Source organism: Microcaecilia unicolor, chromosome 8, assembly GCF_901765095.1.
Source record: "Microcaecilia unicolor chromosome 8, aMicUni1.1, whole genome shotgun sequence".
In the NCBI taxonomy this organism is placed as follows: Eukaryota; Metazoa; Chordata; class Amphibia; order Gymnophiona; family Siphonopidae; genus Microcaecilia; species Microcaecilia unicolor.
Genome location: NC_044038.1, coordinates 203,829,998 through 203,849,087, shown reverse-complemented (window position 1 = coordinate 203,849,087; position 19,090 = coordinate 203,829,998). Strand labels below are relative to the sequence as shown.

Genomic DNA, 19,090 nt, shown 5'->3' with positions numbered 1-19,090 from the left:
TGTCCTTCCAGGTGGGAATCCTTTCCAGGGGCGTAGCTACGGGTGGGCTTGGGTGGGCCCAGGCCCACCCAATTTCAGCTCTGGCCCGCCCACCCACTTTTCCTTCAGGCCCGCGCCGGCGCCAGCCCCAGCTCCCATTGCCGGCCACTGCTGCTTTTCCTGATGAGCAGCAGGGCCTGCGCTACAAAAAGAAGAAGCGCTCAGCTGACTGAGCTGAGCGCCAATGCAAACGACGACTCGACAAGAAAAAATGTTTTTAAAAAAATGCGGCACCGCAGGCAGCCTCGAAGCATTGGCTGCTGGCTCTGCAGGCTCCGCCCGTCTCTTACGTCACTGCCCCTGCTTCGCTCCAGGGCCAGTGACGTAAGAGACGAGCGGAGCCTGCAGAGCCAGCAGCCAATGCTTCGAGGCTGCCTGCAGTGCCGCTTTTTTTTTTTTAAACATTTTTTCTCGTCGAGTCGTCGTTTGCGTTGGCGCTCAGCTCAGTCAGCTGAGCGCTTCTTCTTTTTGTAGCGCCGGCCCTGCTGCTCATCAGGGAAAGCAGCAGTGGCCGGCAATGGGAGCTGGGGCTGGTGGGCCTGAATCGGGAGAGGGAAAATGGATGGCAGCATGGGGAGAAAGAGGGAAAATGGAAGGATGGGGAGAGAAAGAGGGAAAACAGATGGCAGGATGGGGGGAGAAAGAGGGGAAAATGGAGGATGGGGAGAGAAAGAGGGAAAACAGATGGCAGGATGGGGGGAGAAAGAGGGGAAAATGGAGGATGGGGAGAGAAAGAGGGAAAACAGATGGCAGGATGGGGGGAGAAAGAGGGAAAATGGAGGATGGGGAGAGAAAGAGGGAAAACAGATGGCAGGATGGGGAGAAAGAGGGAAAATGGAAGGATGGGGAGAGAAAGAAGGAAAACAGATGGCAGGATGGGGAGAAAGAGGGGAAAATGGAGGATGGGGAGAGAAAGAGGGAAAACAGATGGCAGGATGGGGGGAGACTTACCATTGACTATGCATATAGGGCTCAATTCAGTAAAGGGTGCTAAAAATTAGGCTCCAAAAATGTGGGCACTAACCCCCAAATTCTATAAAAGTAGCTAAAATTTGCATCTGCAAATTGGGTGGGCACCCAATTTGCGCATGCAATTTAATTGAACAGTAAGCTAATTAGTGCTGATAACTGGCTTGTTGATTATTGGTACTAATCAATCTATATAAATGACAAGCGACCGACTCACCCACAAGTGCGCAGTAGAGCCCGAACATTCAGACAGCAACAGTCCAGAGGCGGGGCGAGCATGGCCGGTCTTAGGGCGAGGCTACCGCATAAGGCCTCGCGCTCAAGGGAGCCCCGCACGGCGCGCCTGAACTCTGCCCCAACCGACCGTCCAGTTCCAGTCCCCCTCCCTCTGAATTTTAAAAGTCATCTAAGTTACGTCGTCGGGGTTATGGCGGCAGGTGGCAGCAGTGAAAAGCGTGCGAGCTGCTCGGCACTTCAGGAGCCTTCCCTTCCCTGTCTCAGCTGTGGTCCCGCCCTTGCGGAAACAGGAAATGAGGGCGGGACCACAGCTGAGACAGAGAAAGGAAGGCTCCTGAAGTGCCGAGCAGCTCGCACGCTTTTCACTGCTGCCGCCTGCCGCCATAACCCCGACGACGTAACTTAGATGACTTTTAAAATTCAGAGGGAGGGGGACTGGAACTGGACGGTCGGTTGGGGCTGAGTTCAGCTCGCAAGCTTTTCACTGCTGCTGCCTTCTGCTGTAACTCGATGAGGTATGATGACTTTTAAAATTCGGAGGGCGAGGGACTGGAGTTCGGAGGGAAGCCTCGGAAGGAGGGGGGCCTTGGAGCTGGGAGAGATGGATGGAGGGTGCCTTGGAGCTGGGAGGGAGGGGGACCTTGGAGAAGGGAGGGGGGCTTTGGAGGAAGAAGGGAGGGGGGCCTTGGAGGAGGGCCTTCGAGGAGGGAGGGAGGGAATGGGGCCTTGGAACTGGGAGGGAGGGAGGCGGGCCTTGGAGCTGGGAGGGAGGCCTTGGAGCTGGGAGGGAGGGAGGAAATTAGACGTAAAAATAGAACAGACCAATACTCGCCCGTTTTAACGGGCTTAACGGCTAGTTAGATTTAATAGAAATATAGGCACATAAATTTAGTAGCAAGTTCAGAAAGGGGGTGCTTAAATGGGAGAGTCATGGGTGGAATAGGGGCATTCCTAACATTATACACGCAGCTTGTCTGCTTGTATGAAGCCGTCTTTGGCATGTGCAGAGGAGCCACGCATAATGCTTGGCTGCTCTGCACTGGCTTCCCCTCCTTAGGAAGAAAATTGTGTGCATATGAGCTAACAGTGAGCAGCTCATTTGCATGTGATTTCCTTCATGCATGCCCATTCCTTTCCGAATCGCTAAGGGATCAGTAAGGGAAGGGCTTTTTCCTTTCAGTTAGTGCATCAGTTAGTCCACTGCCGTGCCCCCTAGGGTGCCCGGTTGGTGTCCTGGCATGTGAGGGGGACCAGTGCACCACAAATGCTGGCTCCTCCCATGACCTAATGACTTGGATTTGGTCGTTTTTGAGATGGGCGTCCTCGGTTTCCATTATGGCCGAAAACCGGGGACGATCATCTCTAAGGTCGACCTAAATGTTGAGATTTGGGCGTCCCCGACCGTATTATCGAAACGAAAGATGGACGCCCATCTTGTTTCGATAATATGGGTTTCCCCGCCCCTTCGCCGGGACGTCCTTAGAGATGGACATCCCTGTTCGATTAGCCCCTTCATTATGACCTACCAAAATATCATATTAATACATACAGTGGTGGAAATAAGTATTTGATCCCTTGCTGATTTTGTAAGTTTGCCCACTGACAAAGACATGAGCAGCCCATAATTGAAGGGTAGGTTATTGGTAACAGTGAGAGATAGCACATCACAAATTAAATCCGGAAAATCACATTGTGGAAAGTATATGAATTTATTTGCATTCTGCAGAGGGAAATAAGTATTTGATCCCCCACCAACCAGTAAGAGATCTGGCCCCTACAGACCAGGTAGATGCTCCAAATCAACTCGTTACCTGCATGACAGACAGCTGTCGGCAATGGTCACCTGTATGAAAGACACCTGTCCACAGACTCAGTGAATCAGTCAGACTCTAACCTCTACAAAATGGCCAAGAGCAAGGAGCTGTCTAAGGATGTCAGGGACAAGATCATACACCTGCACAAGGCTGGAATGGGCTACAAAACCATCAGTAAGACGCTGGGCGAGAAGGAGACAACTGTTGGTGCCATAGTAAGAAAATGGAAGAAGTACAAAATGACTGTCAATCGACAAAGATCTGGGGCTCCACGCAAAATCTCACCTCGTGGGGTATCCTTGATCATGAGGAAGGTTAGAAATCAGCCTACAACTACAAGGGGGGGAACTTGTCAATGATCTCAAGGCAGCTGGGACCACTGTCACCACGAAAACCATTGGTAACACATTACGACATAACGGATTGCAATCCTGCAGTGCCCGCAAGGTCCCCCTGCTCCGGAAGGCACATGTGACGGCCCGTCTGAAGTTTGCCAGTGAACACCTGGATGATGCCGAGAGTGATTGGGAGAAGGTGCTGTGGTCAGATGAGACAAAAATTGAGCTCTTTGGCATGAACTCAACTCGCCGTGTTTGGAGGAAGAGAAATGCTGCCTATGACCCAAAGAACACCGTCCCCACTGTCAAGCATGGAGGTGGAAATGTTATGTTTTGGGGGTGTTTCTCTGCTAAGGGCACAGGACTACTTCACCGCATCAATGGGAGAATGGATGGGGCCATGTACCGTACAATTCTGAGTGACAACCTCCTTCCCTCCGCCAGGGCCTTAAAAATGGGTCGTGGCTGGGTCTTCCAGCACGACAATGACCCAAAACATACAGCCAAGGCAACAAAGGAGTGGCTCAGGAAGAAGCACATTAGGGTCATGGAGTGGCCTAGCCAGTCACCAGACCTTAATCCCATTGAAAACTTATGGAGGGAGCTGAAGCTGCGAGTTGCCAAGCGACAGCCCAGAACTCTTAATGATTTAGAGATGATCTGCAAAGAGGAGTGGACCAAAATTCCTCCTGACATGTGTGCAAACCTCATCATCAACTACAGAAGACGTCTGACCGCTATGCTTGCCAACAAGGGTTTTGCCACCAAGTATTAGGTCTTGTTTGCCAGAGGGATTAAATACTTATTTCCCTCTGCAGAATGCAAATAAATTCATATACTTTCCACAATGTGATTTTCCGGATTTAATTTGTGATGTGCTATCTCTCACTGTTACCAATAACCTACCCTTCAATTATGGGCTGCTCATGTCTTTGTCAGTGGGCAAACTTACAAAATCAGCAAGGGATCAAATACTTATTTCCACCACTGTATACACACCTGTAACAAAGTTGGATTAAACTCTTCAACCTGATCCTCAACTTCAAGTATTATCCAGTTTACCAACAAATGTATGCTGAAATACAGCTTTCACAGCTTCTGCTCTTCTGTGCCTCCAAGTAAAGAATAAAGGGTAAAGGGTAAAGCTTCTTGAAGCAATATATTTTAAAGCTACTCTTGAACAGTGTAAAGGAAGTTTCCTGTCTTAGGTGTATTGGAAGGTTCGTTCACCTCTCATTAATTTGTTAGGTTTACAACTGGTTGAAACACATATATCTATATGAGTAGACAGATAGAGCTGGGTCATTTCAGTACATGCCATTTAGTCAAGACCGAGGATAAGAAAATGCCAAATCCCTGTTTCTTTGAAAAAAAATTGGTATCATAATTGTAGAGGTGGGAGGCAGAGATAAGAGGAGATGTTGAAAGCCAGACATTCTGAATGACGCAAAGAGAGAAATTATTTACTGCAGACCCAGCAGCAGCAGGAGGTGAACACTTGCGCTTTATCAAAAGGAACCAGGAGGCATTTGTCCTTTTTTCAGATTTTAGAATAAATAGTAATTAAATCATGTTCCGTGTGACAGTAAAATTGCTAAAAATGAATCCTCTACCCATAATTGCCTAGATATCCACATTTGTATAAATACTGGGCAACTTTAACCATCCTTTTCAGTTGGAATATATGACACTTTCTGTTTGTGCCTCATAATTTAGTGCAACATTAGACGACAGTTCTAACAGCACACAGATACATAAAACGTACTAATGTGGTTTTAATAAATATTCAGCCTGGAAAACCTTCCCTGGCAGTACAGCTAAAGTGTTCTCAACACTGAACTCATTAAGAGAGATACTATCCAGTCTGGGAACTAATTAATGTGCAACTCTGTTGCTGGAAAATATTCGGCAAAGTTGTGCATTGCACACTTTTCAGTCTGATGTTTAATTTGGACAAAATGAAAAATAAAATAAAAATGCTAAGCCTGGCAATGTTTAAGGAACTGAGGGGTCCTTTTACTAAAGTGCACTGAAAAATGGCCAGCGCTGGTGTAAGCATGTGTATTGGACACGCGCAAGTCCATTTTTCAGCACATCTGCAAAAAAAGCCTTTTGGAAATGGACGTGTGGCAAAATAAAAACTGGTGCACATCCATTTTGGGCCTGAGACCTTACCCATTGACTTAGAGGGGCATAATCAAACAGGGCACCCACATTTTCATGAGGGCGTCCTCGCAGGACAGCTCCGTAAAGGGGCGGGGCAACCCGTATTATTGAAACAAGATGGGCGTCCATCTTTCGTTTCAATAATATGGTCGGGGACGCCCAAATCATGAAATTTAGGTTGACCTTAGAGATGGTCCTCCTTAGGTCGTTTTTGAGATGGTCGTCCCCAGTTTTCGGCGATAATGGAAACCGAGGACGCCCATCTGAAAAATGACTACTACTACTACTACTACTTAACATTTCTAAAGTGCTACTAGGGTTACGCAGCGCTGTACAGTTTAACATAGAGGGACAGTCCCTGCTCAAAGAACTTACAATCTAAAAGACAAATGAACAGTCAGTCCGATAGGGGCAGTCAAATTGGGGCAGTCTGGATTTCCTGAACGATAAGAGTTAGGTGCCGAACGCAGCATTGAAGAGGTGACCAAATCCAAGCCATTTGGTCGTGGGAGGAGGCAGCATTCGTAATGCACTGGTCCCCCTCACATGCCAGGACACAAACCAGGCACCCTAGGGAGCACTGCAGTGGACTTCAGAAAAAGGTCCCAGGTGCATCCCCCCAACCCCCCCCCCCAAACCCAAAACCCACAACTGTACACCACTACCATAGCCCTTAGGGATGGAGGGGGGCACCTACATGTGGGTACAGTGGGTTTCTGGTGGGTTTTGGAGGGCTCACATTTACCACCACAAGTGTAACAGGTAGGGGGGATGGGCCTGGGTCCACCTGCCTGAGGTACACTGCACCCACTACAACTGCGCCAGGTACCTGCATACTGCTGCGATTGACCTGAGTATGACATTTGAGGCTGGCAAAAAAGTATTTTTAAAGATTTTTTTTGAGGGTGGGAGGGGGGTTAGTGACCACTGGGGGAGTAAGGGGAGGTCATCCCCGATTCCCTCCAGTGGTCATCTGGTCAGTTCGCGCACCTTTTTGATGCTTTTTGATGAAAAAAATGGACCATGTAAAGTCGCCCAAGTGTTCGTCAGGAACACTCTTCTTTTTTCCATTATCGGCCAAGGACGCCCATCTCCTAATCACGCCCCAGTCCCGCCTTCGCTACACTGCAGACACGACCCCATGAACTTTGGTCGTCTCCGCGATGGAAAACAGTTGGGGACGCCCAAAATAGGCTTTCGATTATGCCAATTTGGGCGACCTTGCGAGAAGGACACCCATCTCCCGATTTATGTTAGAAGATGGGCGCCCTTCTCTTTCGAAAATTCACCTGCTAGTGCTAAAGTCTTGCGTGTTAACTGTGAAATAATTGTCAGCTGGAGTACACTGTTGATTGCCACCCAGTTAGCGCTGCGCATACTGGACAAGCGTAAAAAATGAAATTACTGCCCAGGCCATGCGGTAGCTGGGCATTAGTTCCAAATTGGTGCACGTTGGGTGCACTTAGGTGCCTACGCGGCTTATACAGTTCAGTTTGTTGCAGGCGAGGGTTAGGGACAGAAAATTCGAACCATAAATACTTCCCTCCTTAGCTTCTCTCCCTCATCTCTCAGGGTAGCAGTTCTTATTTAGCACTTAAAATTGACATTGTCACTCATTTATCACTCTTCAGACTTTCTCATCCAAGTTGCGTTGCCTATTTGATAACTATGCCTTGTCCATTTGTGTGGTCTATGATGGAAAAGGTAAACATGCCTCCTATCACCTTCCAACCACACATCTCTCTTCTCTTGCTTGCCCCATGTATATGTTTGAAACCAGAAATTTCAGGCGGTAGGGACGCCAACTTCCAAATGTTATTTTGAGACCACTGAGGGATTAGGGGAGATGCAAACTTATACCCAAATGCATTATATATGTTGGAAATAGTTTAAGGGCAGAAAAAAATGTGTCCATTCTGTTGAGCTGGTCCTCCAAATGCCAGGTCACTGATCATCTTCTTTGGAGGCTGTGAAGGAATCCACATAAGTGTTACAAATGTATACTATGGGCAATTAATTGAATTCACTGTCAGTGCTGCATAATTAGCTTTCTGGGCCTTCACACATTTCTTTCCTATTCCCTAGTCATCTAAGTTGTTGCACCTAATTGCATGCATGCTTGGAAATCTTCATTGCCATCCAGTATATTAAATGCTTTCTTGAATGACTTTGGTACACAGAACGCTTTGTGTTAATCTTCATAAATATGCAATTGCCTCACCAACCTCACCTTCCACCATTTAAAAAAAGAAAGAATTAATTAGTAGGATGTCACTGCATGATGGACCGTTTTCACAACAACTATTGTTCTCTTCTGTTGTGATGATCATTTCAGAAGGGTTTTGTCTGGATGGGTATGAGTGTCAGGGAAAGGTCTTTTTTTTTTTTTTTAATTAACATCATTTTAGATCTGTATTTATTACCTTTTCCAAATCTGAGCTCCAGATGAGTTACAGGCAGGTACAGGAATGATTATGAGGGGCATAATCGAACGGGGGCACCCATCTCTAATCATGGCCCCGTAAAACGGCGTACCCGACCGTATTATCGAAACAAGATGGGCGGCCATCTTTCGTTTCGATAATACAGTCGGCACCGGCCAAATCTCAACATTTGGGCCGCCCTTAGAGATGGCCGACATTGGTTTTCGCCGATAATGGAAACTAATGGCGGCCATCTCAAAACCGGCCAAATCTAAGTCATGGAAGGAGCCAGCATTTCTAGTGCACTGGTCCCCCTCACATGCCAGGGGGCACTGCAGTGGACTTCACAAATTGCTCCCAGGTGCATAGCTCCCTTACCTTGGGTGCTGAGCCCCCAAAACACACGCCCCACAACTGTACACCATTACCATAGCCCTTAAAGGGTAATGGGGGGGCACCTAGGTGTGGGTACAGTGGGTTTCGGGTGGGTTTTAGAGGGCTCCCATTTACCACCACAAGTGTAACAGGTAGGGGGGATGGGCCTGGGTCCGCCTGCCTGAAGTGCCCTGCAGTACCCACTAAAAACTGCTCCAGGGACCTGCACAGTGCTGTGATGGAGCTGGGTAGGACATTTGAGGCTGGCATAGAGGCTGGCAAAAAAATGTTTTTTATTTTTTGGGTGGGAGGGGGTTGGTGACCACTGGGGGAGTAAGGTGAGGTGATCCCCGATTCCCTCCGTTGGTCATCTGGTCAGTTCGGGCACCTTTTCAAGGCTTGGTCATGAACAAAAGGGACCAAGTAAAGTTGGCCAAATGCTCGTCAGGGCCGACCTTCTTTTTTCCATTATCGGCCGAGGACGGCCATCTCAACCACACCCCCGTCCCGCCTTCGGTACACTGCCGACACGCCCCCTTGAACTTTGGCCGGCCCTGCAACGGAAAGCAGTTGAAGCCAGCAAAAATCAGCTTTCGATTATACCGATTTGGCAGGCCTTAGGAGAAGGCCGGCCATCTCCCGATTTGTGTCGGAAGATGGCCACCCTTCTCTTTCGAAAATAAGCAGGCTTGCTACCCAAATGCAATTAAAATCTACATTGTACCAGAAGCAATTGAAGGTGAAGTGACTTGCTCAAAGTCACAAAGAGTATCCATTGGAGAAGTAGGATTTGAACCCTGGCTTCCACTGGTTTTTCAACCTGCCCTCTAGCTACTGAGCTACTCCTCTACTTCATTTATATGCATTTCTTCAAATTCTCCCTCCCTCCCCCCCCCCCCCCCCCCCACTCTAAAGAAAGAACAGAAGAGACTTGCTCCTGACTTAAGCAGAATGATGATGGGTACCGGTATTATCAATGCAATTTAATACATACAGTATAAACTATTTGGTTGAAATACTTGATGGTGTAGGTAAGGAATACCTGCACTGTAGTCCAGGAGTTCTTAACTCAGTACTTAGGGCACAACTAGCTAGTCAGGATTTCAGGATCGCCACAATGAGTATGTAGGATATAGATTTGCATGAACTGCTTCTTTTGTATACAGATCTATCTCCTGAATATTCATTGTGGATATCCTAAAAACTTGACTGGCTAGCAGGCTTATTTTCGAAAGAGAAGGACACCCATCTTTCGACACAAATCGGAAGATGAGCGTCCTTCTCCCAGGGTCGCCCAAATCAGCATAATCGAAAGCCGATTTTAGGCGTCCCCAACTGCTTTCCATTGCAGGGATGACCAAAGTTCCCGGGGACGTGTCAGAAGCGTAGCGAAGGCGGGACTGGGGCAAGCTTAACACATGGGTGTCCTTGGCCAATAATGGAAAAAAGAAGGGCATCCCTGACGAACACTTAGCCGACTTTACTTGGGCCATTTTTTTCTTGCAACCAAGCATCAAAAAGGTGCCCGAACTGACCAGATGACCACCGGAGGGAATCGGGGGTGACCTCCCCTTACTCCCCCAGTGGTCACTAACCCCCTCCCACCCTCAAAAAAAACTTTAAAAAATTTTTTTGCCAGCTTCTATGTCAACCTCAAATGTCCTACCCAGCTCCATCACAGCAGTATGCAGGTCCCTGCAGCAGTTTTAGTGGGTACTGCAGTGCACTTCAGGCAGGCGGACCCAGGCTCATCCTCCCCTACCTATTACACTTGTGGTGGTAAATGTGAGCCCTTCAAAACCCACTGTACCCACATGTAGGTGCCCCCTTCACCCATAAGGGCTATGGTACTGGTGTACAGTTGTGGGTAGTGGCTTTTGGGGGCTCAGCACCCAAGGTAAGGGAGCTATGCATCTGGCAGCAAATTCTGAAGTCTACTGCAGTGCCCCCTAGGGTGCCGGGTTGGTGTCCTGACATGTGAGGGGGACCAGTGCACTACGAATGCTGGCTCCTCTCATGACCAAATGGCTTGGATTTGGTCGTTTTTGAGATGGGCGTCCTCGGTTTCCATTATCGCTGAAAAACGGGGATGACCATCGCTAAGATCATCCTAAATGTTAAGATTTGGGCATCCCTGACTGTATTATCGAAACGAACGATGGACGCCCATCTTGTTTTGATAATACGGCTTTCCCCGCCCCTTCGATTATGCCCCTCCACGTGTACCCTGAGGACTGGGTTGAGAACCTCTGCTGTAGTTAGTAGACACCACTTAGGTTTGTGGTAATAGAAAAAGAGAAATAAATACATCTGCAGGGATCAGAAAAACTGCTGTGTTTTAGATGTAACGAAATTGCATCAAATATTCTTTTCTTTAAAAAAAAAAAAATCTCTATTCTACCAGGAGTTCCCCAGAGGTAGAGGATAAACTCTAGTAGTCTGCCTGGAAGGCTGAAGGAACAGTTATATCATTTCCTTGATGTTTCTCAGAGACACAGACAGTGCAGCTGGAAATGACAGGTCTGAAAGTTGCTGTTGGTTGCTTTCTTATCTGGTGCCTGTTTTAATACATCTCTCTCCTTCTTTATCTCCTCTTTTAGTGAAATTCAGTGGCTGCAGCATGTCCATGGGGGTTTGGTATGAATCCAGCAACCTCGACTACAAAGTGGGGGCAGACGGCACAGTGTTCGCCGCTCGCAAGCTACAGATCCCTTCAAAGCAAGCCACCTTTCTGGTAGCTGCATGGGACCATCGGACCCCCGACAAGTGGGAAACCACAGTCCGATTATTAGTAGATAAAAATGAGTCAAAGCACAGGGAACACAAGGTAAAAATGATTTACTGCTGCATTTAGTCACTGACCTTTTCATTCAGCTATGAAATATGGGACTCTTAACGGTGTTGCTTAATCTTTCAAAATTATAAATAAGAAACATGGTAGAACTAGTGAAGATGATTTTTCACACTCTTGAGTGATTAACCCCTTTGATGAAAATATGTGAATGGCGATATGCTAAAATTAATAAATTAATAAAAATAAATCCTTAATCAGGATTCCTAATTATTATGGGCTTCTTAGCATTTAGCAGATGCTCAGCTTTTGTGAAGACCCCCGGTAGTAGTTGTTTGGTAGTAGTTGTTTTTTTTTTAATTGGATTGTACTTTTCATCCCGATGTTGATCCATGACATGAAATTAAATTATAACAGAATGTAATCTTGCATAAACCTCAAATTTAAGAATTCAACATTTGAGCATGTTGAGTCTGTACTCTGTCGTGATGTAAAAATGAAATCTCTACTATTATACGCATCAGTTCTTCAGCTAAAGACCACCTCGTTCCCACAGCATCTAGGTTTTAAAGTGGTTATTATAAAAAAAAAAAACCTCATGCAGCTAATAGCTGACTAATACAAATGAACATTCAAAAGTTTAGAACCAAAGCACGGAAGACTTTGAGGAGTATCTCACAAAACAAGTGGTTACCCTGTGATCCATTTTTATTGAGCGTTACTATGCATGTTTTCTTGTTCTGAAAAGCAACTGTTTAATGGAGGTCAGTCTTTCACAGCTGCTCTAACACAGACTTTCACGATTTTGTAGAAAACAAGTAACACATTTCTTCTCATTCTTCCCTACCCTCCCTTAACTTGTGGCCAAATTATGTGGAGAATGCTACCAGAAATGCAACTTGCTTTGTTCCAAGGACACGAGTGAAGGGTTGAAGCTTGTGTGGAATATTTTCAGAACAAAGTGTTTTGTCCAAGAACACAGGCGATGTTACAACCACTTGAAAACAACAACACTGGGGGGAAAAAACAGCATGGTTTTGGAGCGTTTGCATTGAGGTCAGCAAGCCTTATCTGAGAACACCAGCATTGGTAGATCTGAGCTCAACAAAAATCTGACAAATTCAAAGATATTTACAAGACACCGAGCAAATAAAGGCTGAATTATTACAGTCCCATAGAAATGTGCAACCTGATTTCTCAAAGCTTTTCTTAACATTCCCTGTCTCTGGGAATGTTTTGTCTTTATGCAAGTCTTATGATTCCCAAGCTTAGCCGAGATTGGGAGGCGGGGTGGTGTTTGGGTGGTGGGGCTGGTTCTGGGCAAGATTTCTACGGTCTGTGTCCTGAAAATGGGGCTAGTTCTGGGCAAGATTTCTACAGTCTGTGTCCTGAAAATGGCAGATACAAATCAAGGTAAGAAGTAGCACATATGAGTTTATCTTGTTGGGCAGACTAGATGGACCGTGCGGGTCTTTTTCTGCCGTCATCTACTATGTTACTATGTTACTCCTGCAGTTATGAAATAGAAAAGGGGAGTCCAGCTCTACTTCTCGAGGTCACCAGCAGGGTAATTCTGTGAAATAGGTGCTAATATTTATGCGCCAGTTACATGCGTGAATGATTAGAATAATGGCATAAAAATGTGAATGTTTGCTCATACAAACATAAATGCCAACATTTTGTATCAATTGGTTTTGCTATTCTGTAAACCGCTTTAACACTTGGTACAAGGCGATATATAAAATTAATAAATCCAATCCAAGTGCTATTCTGTAAATTTGTGCTTATCTTCAATAGCACATGTTTTACTGTTAGGCATACACATAGGCGGGCCGTGTGTGGGATGACCACATGTGGCACATAAAATACTGTGGCTGGAGTAAGTGCTTGAATCTAAATTATAGGTGCATAATTTACCCTTTACAATAGTATCCTATAATGCATGGGATAAACACAAAGGAATCCTGTTTAGAAGGAATGGATCTATGGAATCTTAGCGGAGAGATTGGGGGTGACGCTGGTAATTGGGAAGCAAAACTGATGCTGGGCAGACTTCTACGGTCTACGCCCTGATCGTGACTGAATAGATATGGATGGGCTGGAGTGTAAATTTTAAGGGGCTTCGACGTTAGCTTCAGAACTTTTAGTACAAGAACAGTGCTGGACAGACTTTTACGGTCTGTGCCCTGAGAAAGGCAAGGACAAATCAAACTTGGGTATACATATAAAGTATCACATACCATGTAAAATGAGTTTATCTTGGAGGGGGACCGTTCAGGTCTTTATCTGCCGTCATTTACTATGTTACTATGTGTAATGGAAAGTAGGCACCAACTTTCCTTTATAAAATAGATGCCATAAGAACATAAACATTGCCATACAGGGACAGACCAAAGGTCCATCAAACCCAGCATACTGTTTCCAACAGGAACCAATCTAGGTCACAGGTACCTGGCAAGATCCCAAGATTGTAAGGACCCGGGTATAGTGCCTTCCCTGGGATCTTTCCCTGTGTCCTGCTGTGAGCCTGATTTTCAATCTGTACAGCACTCTGAGGCCAGACATCATATCCCACATCGGAAGCACTTCTTCCCTGCCTCTGTCAGAGACACTATTCAGGGGCCGCACAGTAGAGACATCCCCAGCTGACTCACAAGGCAGGCAAACTTCCCATACGCCTCTGAAGCTCAAGTGACACCACTTTCGGCAGAAAACAAGAGGCAGACTTACCTCTACCAATGCTGCACTCCCTTCAAAGTGAGAAAAATCTGCAGAGCCACTCACCCCTCCTGAAGGACAAATTCTGTCCAGTCCTGACTCTCCCCCTTTTCCCCCCCAAAGGCTGCTTAACAAAACATTATGCATTGTAACCCAGCCTGTCTTGATGTCTCTGCCATACTAGCCTACAAAAGGGAAGGAGTTTTCTTGGACAGATGTTTTTTTTCTCTACCTTTCTGGAGGGGTGGAGGATTTTTTTTTTTAACCATCTAGTCTTTTCTCCTGGATATTATTGATTGCATGTTTTTTGAAACTCTGGGAATCAGATATTGGTATTGTATTTAAGGATCTGAAACTATCTTAATGGACCTTTGGGCTTCGAGGTTTCCCATGTTCCCCAGTAATGTCAAGGTACATGTCTCATAGGGACATACTAGGAAGCTAACATTTCTAGATGGAAGTAAATGCTTTTTTGGAGTAGTTGGTCCAGGAACTGATGAGGAGGAACTGTTTTAGACCTAGACCCTACTGGATTGCAGCATTTGATGCAAGATGTAATAGTAATAAGGCCATAACATAATAAAAAATTGTCTCAATAACTGGAGGGAGGATAAGTAGATCAGTGTTGTCATACTGGGACAGACCAAAGGTCCATCAAGCCCAGCATCCTGTTTGCAACAGTGGTCAATCCAGGTCACAAGTACCTGGCAAGATCCCAAAAACAGTACAATACATTTTATGCTGCTTATTCTAGAAATAAACAGTGAATTTTCCCTAAGTCCATTTTAATAACGGTCTATGGACTTTTCCTTTAGAAAGTCAGCCAAACCTTTTTTAAGCCCCGCTGTTATGATCGTGGTCAGGACCCCTCTCAAACTTACCTTTTTCCTGGTGGTCAGCTTCTTAGCTGGCTTCCGTTTCTTCTGTCTGTGCTGTCTGAGCTAGCTCTCTCTCTCTGTGCTGGCTGCTGCCAGCATGAGGTTAATTGTTTCTGTATACTGCAGCTGTGTGTGTGAACTGAGTTAGCTCTACCTCTCTTTGGGTGTACTGGCTTCAAGTGCTTCACGGTGCTGCATTGGTGTGGGTTGGGCCTCTCTGGGTTTCAGTGTGCTGTTGCCTGGGGCTAGGGAGTGTGACATCATCTGGGAGGGCCTTGATAAGGAAGTGGTGTTCTTTCCTTGAGGGCCTTTGCAATGTTTGCTTTAGGTAGGGTGGTGCAGTGTGCACTTCTGTCTAGTTTCCCTGCTTGCTTTTGCTAAAGGTCCAGATTAGTATTAGTGCAGAGTGCACTGGTGACTGTGTGTTTAGCTTTCCTGCTTTTCCCTTGTGGTTCCTCTGCTTTTCCCTCTTGGTTTTGGAAGCATTGCTGTGTGTAGGGCTTTGGAAGCTCTGTTGCTGATAGAAGTTCTTTAGGGTTTGGTGTTGTTAGGAACACTGCAAATTTGGCTGTTAGAAGTACTTCTGGTGTTTGTGCTGTTGGGAGCAGTGCAGTCTTTGCTGTTTGTGTTTGGTGCTTTGGAAGCACTTTTGGCTTACGTGTTAGCTTCCCTGTTTTTCCCTTGTGGCTCCCCTGTCTTTCCTTTTAGTGCTAGGAGCTCTTCTGGTTGTTTGGTGCGTGGGGGGGGGGGGGGGGGGCACCTTAGTTAGTTTAGAGTTGTAGAGCTGCTGTAGCTTGGTGTTTTGGAAGCACCTTTATTAGCTTTGTGTTTAGCTTCCCTGCCTTCCCTTGTAACTCCCCTGCTTTTCCTTTTGGTGCTGTGAGAAGCACTCCTGTTAGGTCAGTGCCTAGGGGCCTTAGGAAGTCCTTTTGTTAGTTTACTGTTAGGAACACTTCTGTTGATTTAGGGCTTGGGAGCAATTAGGTCAGTTTAGGATTTAGGAGTACTTCTGTTTCCAGTCCTGGTCCCTGTGTCATCCGGTATCCGGTAAGTCCTGCCGGCCACTCGAACCCAAGGGCTCAAGCCTTGGGGGGGCAGTGGCTAAGTGCAGGTGAAGCTGTACGGACCAGTCCAGTGTGCTCCAATCCAGTGTGCTCCAGTCCAGTGTGCTCCAGTCCTGTGTTCCAGTCCTGTGATCTCCAGTCTGGGGGATTCCAGTCCAGTGTTCCAGTCCAGTGTCCTCCAGTCCAGGGGATTCCAGTCCAGTGTTCCAGTCCTGTGTCCTCCAGTCCGGGGGATTCCAGTCAGTGTGTTCTGGCTCGCTGGGCGGTGCCTGCAGTCCCTGCCGATGCCGGAGTGCTTGCCCAGCGTTGGTTGGTGGGTTTTGCCTGCTGCTGTCGCTCCTCGTCAGCAGCCCAAGGGCTCATGTTTGCTCCAGAGCCCAGCCCCGCGGGCTCTGAACCTGAGAACCTGACACCCGCTAAGCTAACTGCTTTTACTACATTCTCTGGCAATGAATTCCAGAGTTTAATTACACATTCAGTGAAGAAATCTTTTCTCCGATTCATTTTAAATTTACTACTTTGTAATTTCATTGCATGCTCCCTAGTCCTAGTATTTTTGGAAAGCGTAAACAAATGATTCACGTCTACCCGTTCCACTCCATTCATTATTTCATAGATCTCTATCATATCTCCCCTCAGCCATCTTTTCTTCAAGCTGAAGAGCCCTACTAACCACTTTAGCCTTTCCTCATAGGGAAGTTGTCCTATCTCCTTTATCATTTCCGTCGCCCTTCTCTGTACGTTTTCTAATTCCACTATATATTTTTTGAGATGTGGTGACCAGAATTGAACACAATATTCGAGGTGCTAGCATTTAAATCTCAAAGGAAGGTGTTACAATTAGGAAAATGGTTTCAAAACACTAAAAAGAGCAGCTGTGAATGTTAAGAGTTTACATCAGGCATGGACATAGTTTAAAAATTCTTAGACATCGAGAACAACGCTGGATCTTTTCTCTTAATACTGTTCAACCTATGGGTTTGAATATGCTTTCTGTTGAACATACTACCTTAAGAATTAGCTTGTCTGTGATTGGCGATTGTTTGGTATAAAAGCTGGAGGCCATTTTGGACAACCTTTTAAGCTCTGGTTCCAACTCCTGAGGTAGTGGGTTCACGAAAGAAGTGGCCCTTTTCAAGGTTTTGGACAGTTGGAATTTTTTCATGTTCTGCATCACTTGAAGAGATTCTCTTTATGTACTGGAACAGTGGCAATTTGAGGATCTAGTATCAGCAGCATACCAAGGGCGGGGCGATGGGGGCGGTCCGCCCCGGGTGCACGCTGCTGGAGGGGTGCAGAGAGCAGCTCCGCTGGTTCCCTGCTCCCTCTGCCCCGGAACAGGTTACTTCCTGTTCCGGGGCAGAGGAAGCAGGGAGCCAGCAGAGCTGAGAGCTGCACGGCTGCTCCTAGCAGCTAAGAATGCACCCGGGGGGGGGGGGAGGTTGATGCACCGGGGGGGGGGGTTGTGCTGCACCCGGGGGGGGGGTGCATCGGTGATCCGCCTCGGGTGGCAGCCGACCTAGGATCATCACTGTCTAGTATTGGGAAAGAATATCTCTTCATTCAAACTAAGTACTTTTGGGACTTCATTTTGATATGTCTTGAACTACCAATGTTGTATGTTGGAACTTTGGAGATTTGAAGTATATATTTTTGTTTTTTTGATGACTAAAGCAGACTGTGGGGTTTGACTATTTTTCTCTGGTTTTTTTAGTTATCAAATTTTTTCTACGTTTCTGGAGGGTTTTTTATTTTGTTGTTGCTCTCTTTTTTTCTGGAGATAGATAATTGAGTGGGGTCAATAATAATATCTGGGAACCCCTTTGGAGATAAGCTGACACTTTGGTCAGACCATTGCTCTTTGAGTTTTGAGATTTCGTTTGTTTAAATTGTGAGAGTTTTGATAGCTCCCCATAGTCCGGGTTAGCCATCTTGTTATCAAACTGCATGTTTCATGCTCTTTTTTTGTTGAAAGTTTGCTACCCCTTGTGTGTTTTTTTTTCCTGATTATGTACAGCAATGGCTAAAAAGCAAACAGGAATTATGAGGAAAGGAGTCAAATATAAAGCAAAAAATATCAGAATGCCTCCCTTGCTCCATGGTAAGACCACACATAAGAACATAAGACTAGCCATACTGGATCAGACCAATGGTCCATCTAGCACAGTATCCTGTTTCATCAGTGATCAATCCAGGTCACAAGTATCTGGCAAAAACCCAAATAGTAGCAACATTAGAACAGAAGAGTAGCCATACTGGGTCAGACCAGTGGTCCATCTAGCCCAATATCCTGTTTTCCAAACATTGGCCAAGCCAGGTCACAAGTACCTGGCAGAAACCCAAATCATGGCAACACTCCATTCTACAAATCCTGGGGCAAGCAGTCCCATGTCGGTCTGAATAACAGACTATGGACTTTTCCTCCGGAATTTGTCCAAACCCAGATATAGTATCCACTGTTATCACATCCTTCGGCAAAGAGTTCCAGAACTGCTTTATGCCACTTTTTAGACATTTTTCTCTTTCGAAAATGAGCCCCTTAGTGTACTGTGTATGCCAAACTTTGCTTATTTTTACCTCTGCTCATCCTCAGAGCAGTGTATTCAAGGCACTGTGTATGACACTAGAGTTTTTAAAATCAATTGTATCTGACCCCCGAGGCAGGCGGGCTCTCACGCCAAAACACGGCCCCTTGTCGGGTCTCTTCTGGTGCCTAATAAAGAACGCTTTTGGTCACACTCCCTTTGGAAGTTCTTCTACTTCTTAGGTTTCTCTCTGTTCCTATATTCATAGTTGTGAAAAGTATTTCATATTAAGTCTGCTGTAGGCATCTTACAGTGTTCATGTGGAAATCTCTTTTTCTCCCTGCATATGATAAAAATAACAGGGTTTCTTTTTTAGAAAGGGGTTGCAGTACGAGCAGTTAATGCCTGGGAAGGAACAGTTTGTGCAATCTTGCAGGAAACTTGATAGCAGATCAATTAGAGAATACAAACAAGGTCATTTTTCCCATTAGAGACCTGCACTACCTCAGAGTATCCTGTGAGAGGTTCCAGCAGCAAGGTAAATACTGATGGCAAAATGGTTTTTTTTGGTGCTCAGATCAAAAGTATCAGCTGAAAGTGTCAATGTGGCCTCTGGGTACAGTTTCTGAAAAGGTAGTCCTAGAAAGCTGAGCTGATAATAGCCACATGGAAATCCCAGCTAGTACTTCTTAGACTACTTTGTACTATTTCCACTTTAGGAAAGTGGAGCCCTGCTGTGCAGGAGAAAATACG

General features: G+C 46.1%; 1 protein-coding gene across 1 annotated transcript in view; it reads left to right on the top strand.

Moving 5' to 3' along the window:
• The first annotated feature begins 10,874 nt into the window (after positions 1 to 10,874).
• Positions 10,875 to 19,090, top strand: part of CDH4 (cadherin 4) — a 394,777-nt gene continuing 386,561 nt past the window's right edge. The window contains exons 1-2 of the mRNA XM_030213453.1: positions 10,875 to 10,881; positions 10,962 to 11,188. Of these exons, the coding sequence (XP_030069313.1) occupies positions 10,875 to 10,881; positions 10,962 to 11,188 (234 nt within the window). The remainder of the gene's footprint in view (positions 10,882 to 10,961; positions 11,189 to 19,090) is intronic.